This window comes from Pelobates fuscus, chromosome 1, assembly GCF_036172605.1.
Source record: "Pelobates fuscus isolate aPelFus1 chromosome 1, aPelFus1.pri, whole genome shotgun sequence".
In the NCBI taxonomy this organism is placed as follows: Eukaryota; Metazoa; Chordata; class Amphibia; order Anura; family Pelobatidae; genus Pelobates; species Pelobates fuscus.
The window spans coordinates 264806549-264826133 of record NC_086317.1 but is presented as its reverse complement, the minus strand read 5'-3'; the positions used below and the strand labels follow the sequence as shown (position 1 = coordinate 264826133).

At 37.7% G+C, this 19585-nt stretch overlaps 1 protein-coding gene across 2 annotated transcripts in view; it reads left to right on the top strand.

Annotated features, from left to right (window-relative positions):
• Positions 1 to 19585, top strand: part of VPS53 (VPS53 subunit of GARP complex) — a 166080-nt gene that overhangs the window by 10736 nt on the left and 135759 nt on the right. For both annotated transcript variants that reach the window (XR_010090947.1, XM_063457083.1), the window contains exon 4: positions 246 to 312. Coding sequence is in view for 1 of the 2 variants with exons in the window: in XM_063457083.1 (XP_063313153.1) it covers positions 246 to 312 (67 nt within the window). In the remaining variant the exon portion in view is untranslated. The remainder of the gene's footprint in view (positions 1 to 245; positions 313 to 19585) is intronic.

Sequence of the window (19585 nt, the reverse complement as noted above, 5' to 3'; positions counted from 1 at the left end):
TTTTTAACTTGTTGCAAATGTTTTATAGTTCTCTATATGAAAAGCATTGTGTCAGCTTTATTCACTAAACTAGAAAATGTGGGAAAATTGGCAAGGTAATTCTAGAATAGCACAACTGGAGAAAACAAATATATTGCCTTAAGTGTCCATTGTTCCATTATTGTTTGTTTTCCACAATCCCTGGGTTTTGTAGATAACTATATTTTGTTTGTTTTTATATTATTTGTATTTTTTTTTTCTTCCAGGCGTTTGGATGAAAATATTCGAACAGTGGTTCGAGGTCAAACCAACGTAGGACAAGATGGACGACAGGTATTTTCATGTTCTCTCCAGGCTGACTTAATCCTCAATAAACATGCTTCATCGCTATACATTATAGAATGTTTAACCTTGTCATTATATAGCTGGTTCATTTTCTCTATAGCTCTTGTCATGCTTTTTATACATCATTTTTTTTTTTTTTTATATAACCTGTGCTGAAATAAGATGTAAATGTAAAGCTTTCTCATTTGTATTTTGGAAAAGAGTAAGAACATCACTTTGCAGTCTGCTTACAGCAAGCATGTGAAACTTGCGGCCCATGTGCCGAATTCGGCCCACAATGAATATATTTGCGGCCCTCCTGCCCTGGGCCACTTTGTGCTATGGCTCTGTCTGTTACTTGTTTTCCCTACGGCGGCCACAAGAGGGCACCCCTTCCCTCCTGCTCGCAGTGCCAGAAAAGCGCCTGGTGTGCTTGAGCAGAGCAAAGCTGAAACTGGAGGATGGGGAAGAGGGGTTTGGGGATCCTTCCTGTGTAGTGTGTTAAATTGAGGAGGGGGGCCAGTGTATTCATTTGGCGGAGGGAGAGAGCAGGGTATTCATTTGGGGGAGGGAGAGAGCAGGGTATTCATTTGGGGGAGGGAGAGAGCAGGGTATTCATTTGGGGGAGGGAGAGAGCAGGGTATTCATTTGGGGGAGGGAGAGAGCAGGGTATTCATTTGGGGGAGGGAGAGAGCAGGGTATTCATTTGGGTGAGGGAGAGAGCAGGGTATTAATTTAAGGGAGGGAGAGAGCAGGGTATTCATTTGGGGAGGGAGAGAGCAGGGTATTAATTTAAGGGAGGGAGAGAGCAGGGTATTAATTTAAGGGAGGGAGAGAGCAGGGTATTAATTTAAGGGAGGGAGAGAGAAGGGTATTAATTTAAGGGAGGGAGAGAGCTGTGTATTCATTTGGGGGAGGGAGAGAGCTGTGTATTTGGGGGAGGGGCAGTGTATACATTTTGGGGGAGGGGCAGTGTATACATTTTGGGGGAGGGGCAGTGTATTCATTTTGGGGGAGGGGCAGTGTATTCATTTTGGGGGAGGGAGGAGGCCAGTGTATTAATTTTGGGTGGGGGGGAGGCCAGTGTATACAATTAGGAAGGGTGGCAGTATATTAATTTTGGGGAGGGAGACGGCCAGTGTATAATGGTGGGTGGAGGCAGTTTATTAGAGTGGTGGGAGGGGGGCAGTGTAATAAATTTGAGGAGGGAGGGGACAGTTTTTTTTAATTGGGGTGAGCGAGAGGGACATTGCATTCAATTAGAGTGGAGAGACGGGAGCAGTGTATTTGATTAAGGAGCAGTGTATAAGAGTGTATGGTGGGGGCAGTGTATTGGAGGCATTGCTGGTGCAGCAAAGTAATTGTCACACATGCCCCCTGTCTCACATGAAATTGTCACACATGCCCCCTGCCCCCAAAATGCTTCTCTATGAGTCTATGTATAACCATTTCTGAGCAAGTTAACACTTGTCCCTGGCCATCTAAAGCCCAGCCTTCACTGGAGTTATGGCTAAGGCAGAGATTGAAAGATTGAAACCTCGTTTGTACAGGGCCTTTTTTTATATTGCCTTTCTCTAATTGTAGAGTGCTGCAGAATATTTTGCTAATAAATGCTAATAATAATAATTACACACGTCCTTCTAGCCATACCAATTCATACCAGCAGTGTGTGCTGTAAGTTTATGGGCTGCTTAGGATTCTCATTAGGATTAAAATACTAACCAATTAAAAAATTCACCTGTGCCACTTAATCTCCAAGAAGTGGTTTGGATGCAGTGGCCGGGTCTTTAAAACCCTTCAATGTTTAACCATTGCAGTTTTGTAGAAACACTCATCTTGCGGCTGTCTTCTCAGACGGCCTCTAGAGTCACTTCCTTTACAGCAGTCAAGTAAAACCTGGGCATGTGATGTTGCATCTCAATGCTTTCATTGTAGAAGCATGTTGATGTGTGCAATTGTCATTCACAGTGCATGCGCATCAGTGCATCAGTGCTCCTCTATGAGGAGAATTGGATCGGACCATTGGCTTGAGAGCCAGATGACGTCAAGGGAGGAGGAGTGGACGCCAGTGCAGAGGGACGAGGGAATCTATGCGCTAGGAGAAACTGTATATGTATTCGTAATGCTATGGTGTTTTTTTAATATTGAATGGAAAGACAGTAGCAGGGGACTCCATACACTACAACCACTTCAGTTAAATGCCTACTGTGTCATTTAAATACAAACTGTACACAAGTATGTGGTTTATATCTGCAAACCAGCACATTACATAGATTTGACTGCTTGCTGTAGCATCAATTGAGTTTTGCTTTGACAGGTGCACTTTGAAGTATGGATATGTTGTAGACACAACATGGCTTTAAATCATTCAATTTTATATACATTTCCTTGTTAAATTGAGACATTTGGTTCTGGAGGAGCTAGCAGCTGGTCTTTGTAAAATAAAACTTCATTTTGAGAACGCCATAAAATAAATCTGCAGAAGCTAGTCACATTATGTTCCCACAGCAGCAAAACTTCAACTTTGTAAAGCTGTATCATCTTTCCATAAGGAAGTTGTCATCACTAGTACTATGCAAAGCAGAACATAGGTCGAATAACGCACCCATTAGCATTTTCCTGCTGTAAGTGTCCCCATTTGAACCCCACATACCCAGGATAAAAAAAAAAAAAATAAATGGTTTATGCCATGTTCTGCAATGGCAGTTCAGACATTTTGTATGTTAATGCCATAATTAGTGCTGTTTAAACATTCAGCATATAACGTACTGCCTTACTAAATCATTAAAAGTACAGTTTTAAGTTTATATTTGTCTAATTTACAATTTTTCTCATTATCTAAATAATCATGGAATATTTGAATGAATGTTGTGTAATATCATATATATCCTCCAATACGTCTTATTGGAGGATAATACAGTGCAATATTGAGCACATCCCAAAAACTATTCATAATTACTGCAATAGTGAAAATGTTTTTTTTTTTTTTTTTTAACATAAAAACAAAGCACAAGAGAATAGTGAGAATGGATAACAGCTCAGTTAGCTTGCTCTTTCCTTGGTTCATGCTCAGTTCTCAAGCCGGTTTCAGCAAGCCCAGACAATCGTTTTGGCTTTGTTGCCTCTCATTGTATGTGGGAAAAATAAACATAGTTACATATAATTACATAGTTACATAGCTGAAAAGAGACTTGCGTCCATCAAGTTCAGCCTTCCTCACATATGCTTTTGCTGTTGATCCAAAAGAAGGCAAAAAACCTAGTCTGAAGCGCTTCCAATTTTCAACAAACTAGGAAAAAATTCCTTCTTGACCCCAAAATAGCAGTCAGATGTCTCCTTGGATCAAGCAGCTATTACCCCACTAATTAGAAATTATATCCCTGTATGTTATGTTTTTGCAAGTATTTATCCAATTGCAGTTTAAACATCTGTATAGACTGACAAAACCACCTCTTCCGGCAATGAATTCCATATCCTTATTGCTCTTACTGTAAAAAAACCTTTCCTTTGCCTTAGATGAAATCTCCTTTCTTCAAGCCTAAATGTGTGACCTCGTGTCCTATGTATAGCCCTGTTTATGACATCTTACATTCACAATATATAGTGTAATACAGCGATCTAAAAAGGTGATCGTAATAATAGGGAGTTAGTTCAAATGTTCTCCTACATGTAAAAAGTAAGTTTTGTTATTCTTTGGAAAAAATAGTCAACAAAGTCAAGCATATTGCAGAAGTGCCACGCCTTACATCAAAGCTCAAACTAGCAGCTCTTCCTATCTATGTTAATTAGGAACACAAGATTAATTGTTTGTCGATATAATGTGCATACACTTGCTCAGGCTTAGAACTCTTATGTGATTTTGTCAATTTACATGTAATTGCAATATTTAAAGTGTGTCTGTCATGGTGCACACATGTACCGTATATTGAATTCAACAGTAAATAAAATGTTTGAATTTTGGATAATTAAACCTAATTTAATACTATTGTCTGATTATAAATTGAACATGAGACCAGAGCTTTATAAGCATAAATCAATATAACATCATGTACACATATGTACTTGTACTCCGTAAATGCCTATGCAACAAAATCATGGATACACTATACATTTTGAATAATATGAAAAGCTGGAAACAGCAAAATTAGAAACAATTACAGTCCTTGCTTCTTACAAAAGATCATACTCCTTCCATGTTATCCACATAATAATGATATACTTGATAACTGCAACAATATTATCACTCCCAAAACAATAGTTAATCAAAGAACAATCAATAATGGTCAACACTATTAATAGCATACCCTGTAAATGAAAGAAAGAAAAATATATACAAAATATAAATTAAAGTGTGTGTGTGTGGTGTGGAAAAAACAAATTGGTGAAGAAAAAAAAGTGACAAAGTGACTGCTCTAAATCTGTGCATATGCTATTGTGAATGAGAAAAAAAATACATGTATGTGTAAAAAAAAAATTAAAAAAAAAAAATATATATATATATATATATATATATATAATCTAAGTGGGAAAAATCAACCATGTCTAAAGCCAAAAAAGTTATATTAATGAAAACATTCTGAAAAAGTTGATAAACAAAATAGCTGTTGGCAAAAGGCTTTTGTGTGTGTGTGTTTTTCTTTATATATATATATATATATATATATATATCGTCCCCATGGTTTCCTTTTAGATTGTAAGCTCACGGGCCATCTAGCCAAGCACTTTGTATAAAAGAGCTCCGATGGCTAGATATTAGCTTACGGGCAGGGCTCTCTTATTTGTCTGTGTATATTGTACGTTTCTCCACTAATTGTACAGCGCTGCGGAATCTGTTGGCGCTTTATAAATAGCAATAATAATAATAAATAATAATATTATATATTATTGTTTCACACACACTGAAAAGAGCTACCAATATGCATAACTGTTTTTAATGAGTAATTAACTGTGTAGTGTTTACAATTTTATAGCAATTTATTTAAGTAAAATATGTACTTGTGTACGACAAATGCAAGAATTGTAAGAAGGACAGTACATTGACGTAATACTTATTGATATCGCTCCATGTTTACAACAATACTCCTATGTTTACATCAATACCCTCGCTTCTCAGTTGCTTTTTACTTTGTTACGTCAAGCATCTGAGGTACACAGCCAAGTCTGTGCGCATTGGTGTTGCTTTGTCTGTACCAAAGCTGCAGCATGTAACTCTTGTGTTTGTGACCCTTTAGTGGTGTGTGGCCCCCTGTGTGGCCCCTACACCCCCTATATGGGTGGGTGCTCGGACATTGTATCGTTGGAGCGGTGGATGTGGCTCTTTGGGCTCTGGGCCTACCACCTATCTCGATGTTTAGTTAGCTGGCGCTGTGGAGACTCTTAGGCGACGGAGTCGTGAAAATCTCAATGCAGGGGTAAGAGGTGACATACAGGGAGAGGGAGGATGGGGAGAAGGAGATGGAGAACAGGCGTCTGAGTGGGACCAAGGTCTCTAACCTAATTGGAGTTACTCTTTGGGGCTTTGTTAGGGAAGTGTGTTGGCCTAGAATTGTTGAGGCAGTGTCTAACCATCTAATCCTTCTGTAACTCTGCCCACGCCCCCTAGTATTCCCTACCTGCCATCCTTTTATGGGCTCTACTCAAGCTCAAGAAATTTCCATCTCCTTGCTTTTAGTAGGGTCGCTGATATTAGGATATGGAATACCAGGGTCTCTTGGGCTAAAGTAATGTCGCCTGGGAACATAAAAAGCAAAAAGAATTTGATTATCCCTTGTATGGGTTTGCCCAGCAAATTATGACAACAGTGTGGCTATCATTTCCCAATATGGTTTGAGTGCTGGTCATTCCCACAAAATGTGTGACATTGTTCCCCTACCCGATCTGCACCTCCAACACATGTCAGACGTGTTAGGGTATATTTGAGCTAGCCTTGTAGGCACTACGTACCATCTAGTTAGTATTTTTCTAATCAGCTCGATGTGGGACACGCAGTTAGTATGGGGTTTGTGTGATCTGGAGGCTTTGAACCATTCGGACTGTGAGATGTTATAGCCTAATTCTGTTTCCCATGCTTTGTTGTAGCTGGGTAGTGGAATGGACACATCTACCATTAGTGTGTCTTAGCAGGTCGAGATTTGTCCTCTTTTCGGGCACCTTAGCGATGCACATTTTTTTTTTTCAATTATTGACATATCATGATGGGGGGGGGCAAGGACTTGGATTTGGTTTGTTTGAAATTGTATTTGGAGGTAAGACATGTACATGGATGTGGGTAGGTCGTGGGCGGAGCAAAGTATTGAAAACCGAGTTTGTCACCTTTCCAGATGTACTCTAGGTGTGTTAAACCTCGTCCCTCCTAGCCTCTGCTGTTGAATGTGGGAGCAAAGTATTTTAAACATCTGAGTGGTGTGGCGAGTGAAAGGGGAGTCCAGGTTATAATTTTCTGTTTATGGTCATCCCAGGTTTTTAACCTAAAATATATTTTAAAGCCTTCTGCAATGATGTGCTTTAGCACATCTGCTATTCCTTATGAAAGGAAGACTATAGTGATAGGAATACAAGCATGTATTCCCACAACAACCTTCCAATGATTTAAAATACACCCCTTATTTAAAATATAAGCTTTGCATACCTTACTTCCCGCAGCACCCTGGTTTCAGGATACAATCATCGAGAATGATGATATCAGCCAATCCAATGCTTCCCCATAGGAAAGCATTAGAAGGCTGGACACATGCGTGGCAGAATGCTGCACTGCACACATCAACTGCTCTGTATGAGATTTATTTTGCCTCTAACAGAGTTCAACTTGCTTATAGCTGCTGAAGTGTCTCTAATGACTGTATTCTTAAGAGATAATAGAGGCGTGTTATCCCTTCAATGAATACATTGCCGTTCTGTCCAAACGGCAATATCTTTCGCTTCCAGTGTGAAAATGATGCAGTGGTCTGGGTGGCTATAGAGTCTCCTTAATATTTTCTGATACAGCCCTTCCTTCCTGCTATATTACATGCTATAACTTGGTTAAAACCTCTAAAGTCAAAAGGCTATATAACTGCTCTCGTTCTTGTAGATGCTACTCAAGATGTTCTTTCTTATTCTAATTTTGTAACATAAGAGAATTCCTCAATGTTAAACTTCATTTGTTTGTGCCTAAATATCATTTGGATGGGAACTGTATGCTGGAATAACATTTATATAAATTAGCTATATAACCACAGTTGGCATCGTAGCTAAAGTGCTACACTTTTTTTTTTTTTTTTTTTTTTACCATTTACATAGAAACATAGAATGTGAATGCTTACCATTGATATCCGTGTGCTGTGACTTGATTTACATTTTAGAGCGGTTTGGCATTATGGCGAAATAACTGGAAAAGCTCCATAACATTGTAGTTATTACATAAACACTTTAAAAGGAAAGCTTTTCTATTGTTTTAATTGGAGGGTTCCTATTTGTCTATACCAATTCCAGCACTAAAGGATTAAAAAGCTATTAAACTATTCCAGCCTTGGACAGCTTCAATCCGTCTCCCGTGAAGACATCATTACTGATGACTTATGTCCAATCAAATGTTTCTCAAACAAATGCCTTCGGACATGCGACACATGCGCGTCAATCACTGTTATTCACAAATAATGCTTCTCACTTCTTCTTTGTACCATAGTTAACTGTGAGTAATGCAGGGTACCCTCCCTGCTCTGTTTCCGAGCCATGAGATGTTACTAAGGGGATTTTAGACGAAAAGATGTTAATAAATTATTTTTAAAAGTCAGAGAGGGCATGCGGTTAAACTTTAAAGCCCCATAGCAAGCTGAAGTGCTTTAGGGGCCTGGAGTATCCTTTTAAAGATTTTATGAATTTGCTCCGAAACTGCTCTGTTATTCTCTCACCGGAACTACATCTCACATGTATAGTGTCTCAAACGATTGTGTTACTTAAAGCACCATGGCCACTTCAGTGATTGGATTTTTACCAAAATATGTCTTTTAATGCAGATTTCCAGTGTGCTTGTTTTTTTTAATATGAAGAGCAAAATGTTTTTGGCATTTTACTCGCTTGTGGGCACAAAGAGAAAGAAAGGCACATGAGCAATGTGAGTGAACAAAATGCCACAGGAAAAATGTAATGAATTATGAAAATTACAGCTACAAATGCAGCTTCCAAGGCTGAAGATTGACATGTGCACTTTCTTGAAAAGAGGAATTGTGCTTCATCTGTTGTGAATTTACAGGTGATATGTCTGAAATATATAAAGGATAACCGTAGAATGTGGATTCCCAAGTGTATACGTAAACTGCGCAACAGATATACTGCCCAAAACGGCAGTTTATTATTTTTTGGAATTGAAAAAAAAGTGATTATTGATGTTATTTTAAGTGTAGCTAAAGTAAGATGTGTGAAAATTGTAGAGAGTATCCCAAACTCTCTCTATGAAACAGATAACCAATAGTAAGTAGAAAAGAAAGCGCAAACGTAAAAATTCTTACACATACATTTAAAATAAACACATTTATTGGTCTTATTGCATCAAGATGATGATTATATACAAAGTACAAATTAATTAATAAAACATATTATTTAAAAGAAAAAAGGTAAATTGCTGGTATTGTAATAGAATTCAGTGTGCACACTCATATTTTAAAAAATAGATAAAAATAAAATTAAAAGTCCAAACTTAGTATGAAGAAAAGGGCTTTGTGCCCATTAGTTTTGTTGGTCTGAGGTGCTTATGTAGATATGTTGGTTGAAAGCCCGGTATGTGTATATACCTTCTAGGCCTGGAGCAATATACATCAGCTGGCGTATATACGGTACATACAAATGGTTGTAGTATGTAAAAGAGATTCCTCTGTATAAGATGGTATAAATGCTGTGGAGTTACTGGTGTACAGGTCCACGAGCTGTGAGAGAGAGTGCCTCCCTTCGTCTGTATATATCTGTGATTGAGCGCGCTCGAGCGGCTAGACTGAATACGGTGACTCACTGGGTATCTCCGTTTGAATTCGTAATTCAGTGTTCATTTAAATCCTACACATTTCGTAAGTCTGCGTTTACTTCCTCAGGGAGTGTTGATGAATACGAGTAGTGAGAAGGATTTTCTTATATAGGTTTCTGATCTTGATTATCATTAATTGCATCTGAACAGGTGAACTAGATGTCGAGTATACAGCAATCATATGTATTGCAAAAAGCATTACTAAAGGATTTACAATAAATAAAAATTGTGTGTGTGTGTGTATGTATGTGTATATATATGTGTGTGTGTGTGTATATATATATATATATATATATATATATATATAATGCTGTTCAAGCTATAAATCATGTAACTGTTTAAATTGTATGAGCTCTATATTTTCCTTTTCTTTTGTACATTTTTATTTTCTAAAATGTAACTTCAAATGATACTTCGTATACAATAGACCTTGCTGGTAGATTATGCTAACTAAATAGTAAGTTACTAATTGTATATAAAATAGCATTGAAAGAGCATATATTGTGTTAATGAGTATTATTGAGCAGTGGTTATGTCCATACCTAGTGATAAAAGTCCATATGTTGGAACCAGTTTGATGGACAATTCGGATAGTAAAAAAATTGGTGGTACTACTTGAAAAAATATATAGATAGGAATACATGTAAAGGTAAAAACAAAAAATTTATAAGAGATAGAAAAGTATGTATATCAATACAAAATAAAAATAAATAGAAATAAATAATGAAAGTAAAAATGAAAATAATAATAAAAATAAATATAGAAATTAAAATAAATAAAGTAGAATTGAAAATAAAATTGGCATATTATTTATTATTTATTATTGCCATTTATATAGCGCCAACAGATTCCGTAGCGCTTTACAATATTATGAGAGGGGGATTTAACTATAAATAGGACAATTACAAATAAACTTACAGGAACAATAGGTTGAAGAGGACCCTGCTCAAACGAGCTTACATTCTATAGGATATAGATGAATAAATGAATGTGTAGTATAAGGAGTGTAAGTGAAGGATTAGGATTTCGTAGAGCATAATAGAAATAGTTTAAGCTTTATAGGACAGACAGATGTTTATAGATAGTGTGCATATGTCTGAAATTGCAGGCTTGTGTCCATATCGTATAAACTGGATAAAAGAGGTTGAGCCTGGGAATACTAAGAAAATAAAAAGAAACACAATAATAAGCTAAATATGAGACCACATATATAACAGTATTGCATAATATACTGAACATTCATATACTATGAATAATAATAATAATATGGAAGAAAAAATTCCAGAAATATGGTTGTTTGCCTTATGTTCGTCCAGAGTAGATTAAGAACTTTCTGTGGAATCGATCATTTTTAGGGCAATCAGTTGTCTGCAATACTTAAGTGAAAATCTGCCAAATAGTTTAAGATAAACATGAGTTGTTTTCTTTATTTGGGCACTGGCAGATATACATACTCTGGAAGAGTAGATAAGGTGAGTAGGCCTGGTCTTGACTATAGGCTGATGGAACTTCTCATAAATGATATGTGAACATAAACACATGGAGAGAACGCCAGTAGTGTAGTACTTCTACACCAGGTGGTCTGGGTGATAGAAAGTCAAAAACACATTTCCAAACAAAGAGCTCCACAATCAGCTCTAAGGAATCAGCATACAGTGTAGTACAATCCTAATATAGATATGGGTCTCTTTCCAAAAAAATGTCAGTGGAATACAAAAAAACAAAAAAAAAACCAACCATTTACTGCTCACTGTTTTTGACAATGCTTAGAAATGCAAAGTTGTATTCCTAACCTCTGAATCCCCCCCCCCCCCCCCCCCTTTCCCTCGGGCTCTTTATTTACTCACCCGATTCCAGTGCCAATTTCCCTCTGCGCTAGGTCGGTGCTCCGCCTCCCACAGGGGGCCTAATGCACATGCGCAGGGCTAATTTTGGCAAAATGTGGCCTTAGGCACAGCTTCCACTAATGCATCTTGGCAAGTTCTCATACTCCTGTGATGGATGAACATACAGGAATCTTTACATTAGTCATGATGAATGAAGAGACAGACATCTTCTTGTCCAATATGTAATAGATGCCTGTGACATCCAATTTTGCTTGTGCAAGAGTACAAAAGTGGAGCAGCTCCTGGCAATTAAAGCGACCAGGACAAGTGTCAAAAAAAAAAAAAAAGAGAGGTTCAGGTGAGTGCATTTATTATCACTATTACTGGCATTTATAAAGTGCCAACATATTCTATAGCACTGTACAATGGGGGAAAATAGACATTACAATATAGATAAGTCAGTACAATCGCAATAGAGGACCCTGCACATGTGCTAAGATAAAGCATTTAGATGTATCTTGCCCCCTTTTCTCCACTTTTATTTTTTATAATGCTCTAAAAAAGTAGTGCTCACACTAATTTATAAGTTTGTTGACATATTTGGTACCTAAGGTCCACTAGCTGCTTGGTCTTTGTGGCTGTCATTGGGTCATGGGAGTTGTAGTCCGGTAGTAGTTAACTTGTTCAACTTGCATCATTGTATCTCACCAAATCACTGTTAATAAAGCTCCACTTCAATTTAATATCCTTACTAAGAAATGTAATCACTAAATTCCACTAAGATTGTCAGACATGATATTAACATTTACAACTGCACAAAAAAGGTGCAATAAGAAGTTATAAACAGTCCAGTTTATGAATGTTTGTCTTTGTCAGTTCCAAGGCTGCCGTTTATTTCCTGTATAGTATGTGTTAAGAATGGTGTGAACATACTTCAAAACTGATCCTGATAATGACCCCCTTTTATAGAAGGAAATGGTTCAAGCTTGGTGTGAAAATTCCTCCAAAGGGCGTTGCGTGTTTCCCTGATATCCTGCATTGCTGTTATTTTGGGTGCACTCAGAGGCTGGAAATTCAGAGCTGCGGCTATTTTTTTTGTAGATTGTTTTAAAATATATTTTATATGTTTCAAAATATATTTTCGCAATAATGCAGCTAATTTTTTTCTTTTACATTTTGCCCTCCCCTGTTATTCATTTTCTATACGAAAACTATAGCTATATAGTTTATATAGTAAAAGCTATTTGATAACTTTTTATCAATGACGGTTGTAACCTATTTCCTAGGGGAATAGATATGTGCCAAACTGTATTAAGACTATCGGTTCTGTGCTGTCTCTTGCTAATTTTCCTCAGTCATCTACAGAAATGCCTTAGGCCAGGAGTTCCCAAGTACCCCCTACCAGTCAAGGATTTAGGGATTACCCTGTTGTGACTTAAGTGATTGTTTTTTTTTCTTTTTCTAAAAAAAATACCTTAGATACATTTGGGTAATCCCTAAATCCAGGACTATTAGGGCGTACTTGAGGACTGGGTTGGGAACCACTTCCTTAGACAAACTGTCTCCATACATTTTACCCCATGTGTGTAAAAATACATTATTGTGGATGATTTCTGCATGAATACCAATCCTATACCTGTGCAATATGTTTGATCTTTTATAGTTTTCTAAAAAGGGAAACTCCAGTGCCAGGAAAACAATCCGTTCCCTCCCACCCCCAATCCCCGAGGTAGCGACGATGTCCCACGTCGCTGCTTCTTCCTCCGCCGCTGCTCCTCCCTGTGATTGCGTCGGCCGGTGGGCGAGACTGATCCCGCCCACCGGCCGGTGTGACCTAATGCGCAAGTGACTTACCAGAGGCAGCGACGATGTCCCACGTTGCTGCTGCTTCCGCCACCGCCGTTCCTCCCTGTGATTGTGTCGGCCTGTGGGCGAGACTGATCCCGCCCACCGGCCGGGGAGACCTAATGCACATGCGCAGAGCTCCTCATAGGAAAGCATTAAAAATGCTTTTTAATGCTTTCCTATGGGGAAATGAGCAATGCTGGAGCACAGGTTTTCAATGGGCAGAAGTGGTCTGGGTGCCTGGAGTGTCCCTTTAAATTATGAAAAGTTTCCTTTTATATTCAGCTCTCCCCAGTGATTTAAAGTGGTCATCGGGTCTGGAGTCTGTATACAGCATTTTTACTTTGAAACGCTGCACATTCAGAGATTAACCTCCATATCTGCTGTAGGTGTAACTCCACCTCCGGCCATGTCCTATTGGTACCATCAACCAGCCCTGAGCTGGAGTTCTAGGCTGGCTAGTGTCAATTCTTTGGCTGAGAGTGGTCAGCTGACCGGTTGTAGTGGTTATGATGCTTGGAGAACCCTTTAACTAAAGAGTGAATAAATAGTGATGTATGTGTTAGTTAATAATATTCTATATATCTCCCTAGCATATATTTCCATACATTAGAAAGCTTCACAGAAAAACAAATGTAGATTGCAAGCTCAGTGGTTCAGTTTGACTTTAAGTCATGAACCCAGAGATTTGTGCCCATCAGGGCAACAAATTCAGATAATGTGAACGTTACAGTTCTAGCAGTTCTACTATTAAAGAAACACTATAGGGTAAGGAACACAAACATGTATTCCTGACCCTACAGTGCAAAACCCACCATTAAGGTGGCTTGCCCCCCCCTCCCTCTTACCCTCATTAAAAGCATGAAAAACTCACCTTATTTCCAGCGCCGAGTGGGGTCTGCCGGCACTGGCCCCGCCCCCTTGGTGACATCAAAATTGCCGATATTTAGCAAATCCAATGCTTTCCCAACGGGAAAGCATTGAAATGGCTAAAATCGTCAAGGGGTCGGGTCGAAATGCCGTTTTGGGCAATCAGCACCTCCTCATAGAGATGCATTGAATCAATGCATCTCTATGAGGAAAATTCAGCGTCCCCATGCTACTGTGCAGCACTGAGCCAGGAAGCACATCCAGTGGCCATCTGAGTGGCCGCCACTTGGAGGTGTCCGAAGGGGAAATGTAAACCCTGCCTTTTCTCTGAATGATTATCAATGATTATACTCACCAGAACAACTACATTGAGATGTAGTTCTTCTGGTAACTATAGTGTCCCTTTAAGGATAGTTATTACTTTATTGTAAACTATCAATCAGAATTTCTTTTTGTTTCAGTTAAACGTCTACATTTTTATTTTAAATATACCTTATATTAAATAAACCGGTATACTTGTATGTCCCTAATACCTTCTATTTTACTTCATGCTTTCAGTTTTAGTTGACTGCAGTATTTTTATTTCTCTGTTGTATTCATGTGACTTCTATTTGCATAGGTCTCACTGCAAAATGTTTTTCATTATTTTTCATTAACAATATAAACATTTTTTTGTTTTGTTTAAAGCTGATTTTTTTTTTTCTCATAACATTCCAATGGATATTTAAAGCTAGTTAATTGGAACTGTTTGTACGTTCATTACCACTGCCAAAGTAACACTTCGTTGAAAGGTTTTGATATAATTACCTAAATTAAACCTCTAAAGAGCATTTCAAAAACCTGTTTCACAAAAGTCAGCAATACATTGCAGCAAAATATTAAACCCATGCACTCATTGAGTCTGAAATCAAACTATTTTTTATTTTCCTAGTCTTTTTATCGGAGAGGGTTTTTTCAGACTCAAGACATATTTTGATAGTGAATGTTAAAGGTGTCACGAAGCATGAAAGTTTCCACAGTTTTCAAAGCTGTCATAAGATTACAGTGTTATGTCTTCCAGACACTTTGTTGATGTTAGCCACTGCATGCTTTAGTCTTTATAATAAAATGAAATAAAACCAAAAGTGGAAATACAGCTGTGTAAGGCAGAAAAGAATGACCTGCAGGCTCCGCCAGCTCTTGGGAATGTATTTTCTGATACTTCTGCTATTTATTTTTATTGGAAATGTTATTAGGAAAGAACTAAATAGATGGTAACATTTTTCACGCTTAAAGAAAAAAAATCTTTCTTCTTCTAACTTTCTTGAACCCATAGTTTGGTGTTTGTAGCAATTTCCATTCTTAAAGCACAAAGGCGTAAAAGTTCCCAGAGATGTAAAAAACTGCTGCTGAGAACAAAAAAAAAAAAGGCTCTCTGAATGTGAAGCATAACACATATAAGTGATGGCACTGGGAAAAAAATAATTCATTTTTTTTAATAGTATGTTTAAAGAGGAAAATGTGTCCTCCTAAGAATTTTAATATTGTTTACTCATTCCCGGTGTTGTGTTCACTTTTTATGCGTTTATATTTTTGTTTGTTTGCTTTTTTACTTTTTTTTTCCCAAAAGAGGTAAAGTATGGTTGAATAGATATAAAGCTCAAATTCTAACTTTTGTTTTTGCCAGAACTTGTTTATTGCCTCCGTGGTTAATGATTAATGTGTTAATATCAATTTAGTTTCAATTTGGCTTTTGATAAATATCTGAATTTCCTTTTTTACTATAGTAAAGTTTGAGCCGTGGTTGGGTGTGTTTTTGTTTTTATTTGTATTTTCAGGTATAGCTGAATCAGTATGAAAATTGATTTATTTTTTTTCACATCCCTTAGCATTCTCTTTATAATAAACCATATGTCTCTTCTTCCTTGATGTTATATTTTAGTTACGGGTACTATTTTCGCTCTTAGTCCTTGCCAGAAAACATTTATTGTTGTTACTGTCTACAATTCTGCATCATGTTAAGTAGAGCCGCATCCTGAAACTACGAATTTCCGATCCTGGAGAAAGCATTCTGGAAGTAATAAGTTAGACAGATGTGCCCCCCATATCCTATAAAAATCAAAACAGATTTTAGAAGAGGGAGATAATATGTAGACATTTTATTCTTTGAACTTTATTATTCATTATCAAGTGTTTTGTTGGAATAGTTCATTAGAGTTTGTAAACCATTTCAGATGTATTGATTAATGTGCATAAAACAGCATAACTTGTTATATTCATTTTCTTTTTAACACGTTAGACACTAAATAAAGGACCACTAAAGTCACCCGGACTAGTTTTAATGTTGCAATGTAAAACATGAATTCCATTAATTCATTTCTGGCCCTCTATTTCTCCAGTATTTGTATTGTGTTTTTTTTTTTTTTTTAAATGTATATTTATTTGATTTTTTTTAACATAAGAAGTAGGGGCTACTTTTTTCATGGGAAGCATGATCTTTGGAAAATGTTGGCAATGGGCAGAGCTTAAACAAAGTTCCATTTCAGATGCTAATCTGCTTTACCCACAATCTATCAGTCAAAAGAATCCCACAGAATTTCTAAGTTCAGATAGAGCAGCGATGCTACCATATGTACCAAGCAAGCCTCAGATATTTTCAGCTAGCATGTTAATCCCTAGGCTGTAAGATTAATCAGTATACTGCATTACTAAACTCTGAGACAGGCAGATTTTCTGTGCAACTATGATCCATTGTTTAACCTTTCACATATCTCTTATCTTGAATATAAAAAAAAACTGTGCTATAGCCAAATCTATGTTTCCAAACCTGCTTGCACCTGCTATTGTGGCGGTACAAACATGATTGTTCAAGCTATGCACAAATAAAATAAAGAATTAAAAAAAAAAAAAAAGAATCCCACAGAAGGGCAGACTGCTAACTTTACAGACCAGTTTGCTTCCTCACTTTCTACTATTAAATGGACACTCCAGAACCCTAAAGCACTTCAGTTTGCTGACGTACTTTGTGTGTGAAGAGTGTTCTGATTTTTCATTTGACAAAAATTGTTGATATCAATGGAAATTGGCACTTTTATAAATAAGCCTGTTTACACCGCTGGATGTCAGACAGCCCATCTTGTTACTTCCTGGTTTGTTTAGCTCAGTGTGGCTCACCTCAAGAGGCAGCAATGGCCCAGAGCACCTGCCTTACAAAGACTTCTCATTGAACTGTCGTGGGAAGTCTGTGATTGGACAGAAACACAGAAAGTCCTGGCTTCATAAAAAGGGGGAGGACTTGCAAAGGCTTTAGACAAGTGATCTGTAGCTTTTGCAAGCTGTTTTTAGATATACCGTATATACTCGAGTATAAGCCGAGGCCCCTAATTTTACCCCAAAAAACTGGGAAAACTTATTGACTTGAGTATAAGACTAGGGTGGGAAATGCAGCAACTACTGGTAAATTTCTAAATAAAATTAGATCCTAAAAAAATTATATTAATTGAATATTTATTTACAGTGTGTATATAATGAATGCAGTGAGCGTATGAGTGCAGTGCGTGAGTGCAGTGTGTGTGTATGAGTGCAGTGTGTGTGCGTATATATTAATTGAATATTTATTTCCAGTGTGTGTATATTATGAGTGCAGTGTGTGTATGAGTGCAGTGTGTGTGTGATGCAGTGTGTGTTTGTGTATGTGTTGGTGGGGGTGGGCATTTGATATATTATTAATTATTTTTATTTTTTTTATATTATTATTTTTTTTATTATTATTATTTATTATTTATTTATTATTCATTTTTTTTTTTTTTTTATCTTTTTTTTTTTTCACCCCCCCTCCCTGCTTGCTAGCTGGCCAGGGAGGGGGGCTCCTTCCCTGGTGGTCCAGTGTCATTGGCAGTTCAGTGGGGGGAGAGGGGTGCTGGCAGAGCTGTACTTACCTTTCCTGCAGCTCCTGTCAGCTCTCTCCTCCTCCGCGCGGTCTGTGCAGCTCCCTCTGTCAGCTCCCAGTGTAACTTACACTGGGAGCTGACCGAGGTGCTGAACGGACGGCGCGGAGGAGGAGAGAGCTGACAGGAGCTGCAGGAAAGGTAAGTACAGCTCTGCCAGCACCCCTCTCCCCCAGTCTGTATTATGGCAATGCAAATTGCCATAATACAGACTCTGACTCGAGTATAAGCCGAGTTGAGGTTTTTCAGCACAAAAAATGTGCTGAAAAACTCTGCTTATACTCGAGTATATACGGTAACCACTAATGAAAAGGAAAAATTAAATGCATGTCTTCATTGAGGGGATATTCACTAAACAGTGATTTTTAAGAGGTGCTCTGGGCAGTTGCCTGCTTCTTGAGTGTAGGTGCTCTGAGTAACAAGGTTATTAAAGTGCCAATTTCTATTGAAATCTGAACTTTTTGTAAAATAAAGAGGACACACTCAGGAAATTAAAGTGCTTTAGTGGATATGGGGTTTTCCTTTAACCATCAGGTTCTTGGCCCATCTAATAAATAAACAAAAAAAACACAACCCCACAGAGTGTACATAATATAGATTCAGTTCGTGATAATCCAAATTGGCTCTTCAGGTTTATTGCAGAGGGTTTACCTCTCATGCATCATTGCTAAAAAGCGAGTATGATCCCATCTAACCACATTGCTACCTTTCTATTCCCATTGACTTTGTTTTCCCTCACATTACTGTAGGGTTGTTTGTTTTAAATGATGTCTATTTCTATGAGTATAAAATCGAAATATATAGGCCTCAGTTGACTATCGAGATTGGTAAATTTTACAGGGTTATTTTGTAATCTTATTTTTTTTGGAGGGGAAGCCTTAGGCCGGTATTGAGTTATTTTCCACTTAGTTGCTGCAGGAATGCACTGGGCACAACATGACACTAATTTACCATGGTGCCACTGTGTTTATAAAAGGTGGATAAGGGACAATATATGTGCTTGGGGATATGGGGAACAATTTGATCTATTCTTTTACCAGAACAAGCAGAAGAAATGTAGCAAGGTCATGAGGTGCCAGGAAAAAAAAAAAACATAGTTACTGTAATACATCATATCAGAATACTGCTTAGATACACAGGTTAAAAAAAATAATTGTGAATACTCAAAATAATATATATATATATATATATATATATATATTTTTTTTTTTATTATTATTTTAAACAGTAGTGATGTCCCGAACAGTTCGCCGGGAACCGTTCGCCGGCGAACACGCGCGATGTTCGGTCCGCCCCCTATTCGTCATCATTGAGTAAACTTTGACCCTGTACCTCACAGTCACCAGACACAATCCAGCCAATCAGCAGCAGACCCTCCCACCTCCATGACGAATAGGGGGCGGACCGAACATCGCGCGTGTTCGCCGGCGAACTGTTCGGGACATCACTATTAAACAGCTATGAGCACCAGCTTATCGTTCAATGTATCAGTCCCATCTGATAACACGTATGGTAATGGTATTAAAACTTGCACTGTATGCTGTTGCACACCTGATTAAAAATATATATAATATATTATATATATATATATATTTGTTTTAATTCTTAAATACCATAAGTGCGCTATTTGTTTGATATACTAAAGTGCTGGAGTTTGACACCAGGGCAAGAAACACTGGGAGACGGGCAGGGTTATTCAAAGTTCAAACGGAACTGCAAAATGTATGCTAAAATAGTCAAGCTACAGTATCACTATAGCTGATCTCAAAAGATCATTTTAAAGAATGGATGTACTCTATGACACACACTCACTGTTGCTC